Source organism: Hypanus sabinus, chromosome 10 (genome assembly GCF_030144855.1).
Source record: "Hypanus sabinus isolate sHypSab1 chromosome 10, sHypSab1.hap1, whole genome shotgun sequence".
Classification (NCBI taxonomy): Eukaryota; Metazoa; Chordata; class Chondrichthyes; order Myliobatiformes; family Dasyatidae; genus Hypanus; species Hypanus sabinus.
The window spans coordinates 112,374,905-112,380,904 of NC_082715.1; the positions used below are offsets into that span (position 1 = coordinate 112,374,905).

Genomic DNA, 6,000 nt, shown 5'->3' on the forward strand with positions numbered 1-6,000 from the left:
ATTCAAGATGATTGTCAATACCTCCAATTTCATTTCTGAATGGTCCTACCACTTATTTATTTCACACCAAATATCAGTAACATAAATCACTACTTTTTGAACACAAACACACACAACTGGCACTATCTAAAAACTGTTCGCTGTTAGCATGGCACAGTGCCTAATGGCCACGCAAGTGCACACATCTGATGATAGTTAGACATTGTCTGACAACAGCCAGCTGTTCCAATTAAGCATTGTGAAGCAAAGCAAATCATGGTTCCTCCATTAGTTTTTGTTCTTTAAGAGTTGTCCCAATTAATCAATGACCCAACTAACTGGAATCCACTGCCTTCCTTTCATTTTTTAATATTTCTTAATTTTCCCCACCTGGAGACCCACATCAATTAATCTTTTAAGTCTCACTGCATTGCTCACTTGATGATTCTCCCTTTCTACTTTCCTTTTCCCGAAGCTGTGACTCTCCTTTCAAAGTTCAAAGCAAGTTTATTATTAAAATACATATACACATTACCTTGAGATTAATTTTCTTGGGAGGCATTTACAAAAAATACAATAGAATTTTATAAAAAAGGATTGACAAACAGCCAATGTGTAAAAGACAAACTGTGTAAATAAAAATAATACTGAGAACATGAGTTAAGAGTCCTTGAAAATTGTAGGTTATTGAATAAGTTCAGAGTTGTGGTGAATGAAGTTAGCCACGCCAGGTCAGGACTCTGATAACTGTTCCAAAACAGGATGACCAGGACCAAAGGATTTTGTACCTCCTGCCCTGTAGTAATAGCTAGAAGAGGGCATAGACCTTTGACAGTTGATGCTGCTTTCTTGTAGCAGCTCTCCTGGTACTCAGTGGTCTTGCTAATCTGAGCTGTATCAAGCAATTTCTGAAGTATTTTCTGCCCTGGGCATTGGTATTTCAACACCAGGCAATGACACAATCAGTTAGAATACTCTCCACTGTGCAGCTATAGAACTTTGTCAGTGTTTTAGCTGACATGCAGCAAAACCCCCCAGATCTCCCTCTATTTAAAGTCACTATAGGTTTTTTCTACATTAAATGAGTTTGAAAGAAGTTGGCAGATGTAATCTATTTATATTTCTTTGGGAGTTGTCACCTCCTCAGTTTGTTTTGAGTATTGGTTTATTATAGTCACATGTACCAAGGGGTCTTTGTTGGCTGCTTTCCCAAATAGCAATAATTGTAGACAAAGTCCATGGAGGGGAGGCTGGTTTGTGTGATGGACTGAGTTACGTTCACAATTGCCAATTCAATTTTATCATCAGCACATTTTAATCATAGTACAGCCAGTCCTTTCAACCAAGTAATTAGCAGATGGCAAATTACTTAAAGGCTATACAGTAACAATCATTGAGACCCAACCACAAACAAGAAAAAAAATCTGCACATGCTGGAAACCCAAGCAACACAAACAAAATGCTGTAGGAGCTCAACAGGCCAGGCAGGATCTATGAAAAAGAGTACAGATGATAATTCGGGCCGACACACTTCAATCATTGAGACCACACTACTTACTGATGGCAAATCAAACAAAACCTATTTATCCAAACTTTTTTTTGTTAATTAGTCACTTAACTGTGCTGATATATTATTTAAACCTCCCATTTTTTAAATTTTTTTGTAAGATTGCAACTTAATGAATGCTTTGTGGAAATCCAATTACAGCAGATTCTGGTTATTTGAGCAACTCTTAAAGAATAAAAACTAATCTAGAAAATACTCGGGGTTCCCTTCATTTATTTGGGTCAATATTCCACTTAATTGGGACAGGAGGCTATTGCCAAACAATTTTGAACTAGCATCAGGTGTGTGCACTATTGTGCCCATTAGACACTAAAATGTGCTTACAGCAAACAGCTTTTCAATAGCATCCATTGCATGAATGTGTTCAAAAAGCAGTGATTTTGTCACTGATAGTTGGTGAGAAATAAGCAGTAAGACAATTCAGAACCATTTTGCTCTCCGCGGTTTCAAGCATTCAGGCTTGCAGATGCCAGAAACAGCAGCGAAATCAAGTTAGGAACTACCAAAAATTTGAAGGTATTGATAATCATCTTGAACCTTACAATGGAAATGAAGAGTTGGAGGATACAATTGTTGACAGCACTGTATGCAGGCTGTCCATTATCAGCACTCGGTGTCTGTGCTGATTTTGTTCATTTACAGACAATCAAAAGCACACGCCAGCATACCCTGGATGAATTCCATTGTTAATATATATTAGGAACTAATACAGTTTTATAATAGCATAGTAGTATTGGGAGTGTTCTAATTTGTTCTGTATTTCATTCAAATCATAATTTTTTTTTACTTAGTCATTTGTCTTTTTTATACCTTTTTAACTATTTCCATGAAACTTCAGCTAATTGGGGCAGTAACTTAATTGGGCCAAAATGTACTGTTCCCAAAGTGTGTCAACTAACACACAGTGTACATCTCTACTTTGTCCCATTTTTCTTTGATAAATCCACATTGACTATTTGATAGGTTTACAATTTTAACTGTCCTACTACCACCTTTTTATGAATGTAATCCAATGTTTTCCCAATGACTCAGTGTGAATCACAAAATCCTTTATCAGAACTCCAGTCTGTTTCCCTTTATATAGATGCTACTTTATCTATTGATTAATTTCCAGTATTTTCTCTTTTCATTATTGATGCTGGGCTAATAGGCCAAAAAATTCCATTTTTCCTTCCCCCATTTATCAGTGGCATTACATTACTTACTGCACATTTCCCTGAAAGCAGCACCACAGTTAAACAGGGTGATGGAGGTGTTTTGGCAAACTTTCAGGTGTGACCTTATAGAGGTTTATCAAATCATGAGGGACACTGAAAGTCTACAACTAAAGGGCACACCTTTAAGGTGGGAAAGATTTGAAGGGAACATGAGGGGCAAGTTTTTACCTACAGGAATGTGGTACGATTTGATAGAAGAAGCTGCAGAAGTGGGAACAGTTTTAACATTTAAAAGACACATGTACAGGTTCCTAGGTGCAAAACAATTAGAAGGATATAGACCAAATGCAGCCAAGATGGGACTAGTTCAGATAGGCAGCCAAGCTGCATTAATGACTTGGCCAAAGAGCATTTCCATGCTTTATAACTCTATTGATAATTTGTCATCCTCCAACGATCTCTCAAAATCAAATTTTAGTTTCTCTTTGAAGATTTTTTCTTTAACAGAAAAATTCAGACCATGGTATTTCAGATTTCCAAAAATAGTGGGTTTTCTTTTTCATCTCAGTTACAGCCTTTTTTCTCCTTCTCCAGATGTAAGTAACTGCCCTTAATTACATCACCAGCACTCGTGTCATGAAGTCATTCTACTCTAGCCCAGACATTGTCTTTGTTCTCTTTACTCTACAACCTAAAGCACATTTCTTTTCAATCTTGCCATAAATACTGCCTAACGTAATAATACACCTTTCTTTTGTACTTATTACAGAATTTCAAGCACCTCATCTTTTGCTTTGCCAATGCAAGTCAGCAAAGGCAGGAGTTGAAAGATCAACTGAACTTGGTGTTAGGGTAGGATACAGACTTTTTTAAAAATATATTCAAGGTACACGAGCTTCACAGGATGACCCCACCCCAAGTCGCCAAGGTGGTGGGGAGCTGCATTCTTGAGCTATGGGAGAACCCTCTTGGATAAACTTAGTTTAGAATGAAATTATGGTAGCTTCATGAGTAACCTTCAGATAATCAACTTCAGATGACATGGTGGGTAAGGTGTTGATATATGTTTATAGAGTTGGAAATAGGTTATAATGAATCATTGATCCAAAATCCAAAACCAAATTCATGAATAAATGAAAATAGAAAAATGTTAGAAACATTTAGTGAACAATATGACAAGGTCTATAACATAGATTGGATCAATCTGGTTCCATTTAAAGCAGCTGCCATGGAAAGTGTGGCTAAGGACTGGAGATGCACATTGGAGATGACTGCTCTGGGCTAAATCTTTGCAAAATTGATGCCACATTTTTGGAAACTGTTGCCACAGATGGAAAACAGGAATATCCTACGTTAGAGAAGATCACTAATAATACTTTTTCTTCAGCCTGATGGCTTCTAGCAAATGGATAATATTCAAACACGCGGAAATAAAGAAAAAAATCCACTTAGAAAGGAAATAAAATTAATGGACTGAATGGACCGCACTATAATTTTAGTTATTCATTGAAAGTTGGCCCATCCGGTCAAGCTAGTTGAAAAGGTCAGGTAAGGATAGACTACTTTCATGTAATCTTTTCTTTAAAGCACAGGAACTGGGGCGTAGATAGGAGTAGGAAGTGAGAACCTTTGCAGAGCCGTTTACCATTTTACAGCGTGGGTCGAAGGAGTACTAAGTTTGAAGAGGATTTGAAGACGTTTTCCCACCCAGAGGGTGGCTGAAATCTCAAGCACACTTCCTGTAGGGGTGGCGAAGGCAGGTACAGTACTCTCAACTTTTAAATAGTTAGGAAGAGCACTTGAAATATAGAATATCGAACGAACGCTTAAAAAAAACGGAATCAGAACATACTCTATGCTAATTGTTCGTTTTCCCTCCACCCTCAAACTGGATTCAAGAAATCGAACATTATTGTGAACCGGAGTGTGACAATTTTATAACTGGATCTAATCGTCCGTACCCCTGCCCCCACACGCGGACCAAGCAAAATTTACAAAATTTAGAAAATAATCCCGATTCTGCGCCTCCTAACAACCAATCAAGTGCAGGTCACAGTAAATGAATTCTGCCACAGCACCATCAGAATACCAAAGCCGCACGTCCGAAAGATTAGATTTTCAGACCCCAATTTATAACATCTGGGTGCAATTACTGCAGTAATAACAGCGCGCGGGTCAGACTCTCGTTTTTTAAGTGTTTTTAACAACTTTCAACTTCAGATTTTTCCACAAAAACTGCATTGAAAATACCTAAATAGAAAGATAGGCGGTCGCTGTTTTCTCCTCCCTCATTGTTACTGGGGTTACGGCAGAGGCTCTCAAACACACATGTTCACACTACATGCATTGTTGCAAACTCACAAGCTCCGCTGACATCTTTGCCCAGAATAAGTTACACTGAAAAAAACATCGAACACTCTTTGAGCAAAATGTTTCCCAATGAGACGTACCGGCAAGTTCACCTTCGATGCCAGCACGGATTTGACTTGCAACAGAAATTTGCTCCCGCCAAGTACAAGGGTGCCGAGTTACTGCTGTATCATTTAACAGGCTCTCCCTCCCCAAACGGGATCGACCCCCTCCCCAGGATCCGAACGAATCAGCGCAGTACCGGCCGCCTTGACTTGGGGGGTGGGGGTCGAGTTTTCCCCGCTTACCTTGTGCCAAGAGGGCGGCGGCCCAAACAGCCACAGCCGACATCCTCTTCGCCGTCGAAGCCACAGCAGAGGGGAGGGGGAGAAAGGTTTCGTCGGAAGGATTGGGAAAAGAAGGCGGCGGTGGCAGCGGGAACCGCGAGCGGGGCGCTTTCAGTGAGCGGCCGTCCGGCCCAGCCTGGGCATCGCTCGCGCGACCAGCCGACAGCCCGGGGCACGCGAGGGCAGCGCGAGCGGGGGACGAAATCAAACTACCACCGCCGAACCTGCTCACCGGAAACAGCCGTCTCCGCCTGTGTTTGATCGTCGCCTGGCCCAATCGCCACCTGGCATTCCGTCGCGAGGAGGGCGGTGTCTGGAACCCCCAACCAATGGAAATGCCATGGGGCGGGCCCACCGCTTCCGGTCGGGCGAAGTTGTCTTGCCCACCGTAAAAGAGCGCTTTGTGTGCCTGAGAGGGAAAGGTGAACGCTGCTGAGCTAATGAATATTTCAACAAAATACAACATTAATAATTGTCGGCAGGTTTTCCATCATGCAAAAGTCATTGCACCCACTCGAGATCCCAAGTAATGACAGGAATCAGTTCATTTGTCTCGCGAGTAGCCGTTCCTGACTGGAATCCTGAAAAGGGAACTCAGTCA

At 40.8% G+C, this 6,000-nt stretch overlaps 1 protein-coding gene across 2 annotated transcripts in view; it reads right to left on the reverse strand.

Moving 5' to 3' along the window:
- Window positions 1-5,625, reverse strand: part of LOC132400980 (inactive tyrosine-protein kinase 7-like) — a 180,076-nt gene extending 174,451 nt beyond the window's left edge. For both annotated transcript variants that reach the window (XM_059982637.1, XM_059982636.1), the window contains exon 1: window positions 5,361-5,625. In XM_059982637.1, coding sequence (XP_059838620.1) covers window positions 5,361-5,403 — 43 coding nt within the window. In that variant the 5' untranslated portion in view covers window positions 5,404-5,625. The remainder of the gene's footprint in view (window positions 1-5,360) is intronic.
- Between the last annotated feature and the right edge of the window lie 375 nt (window positions 5,626-6,000).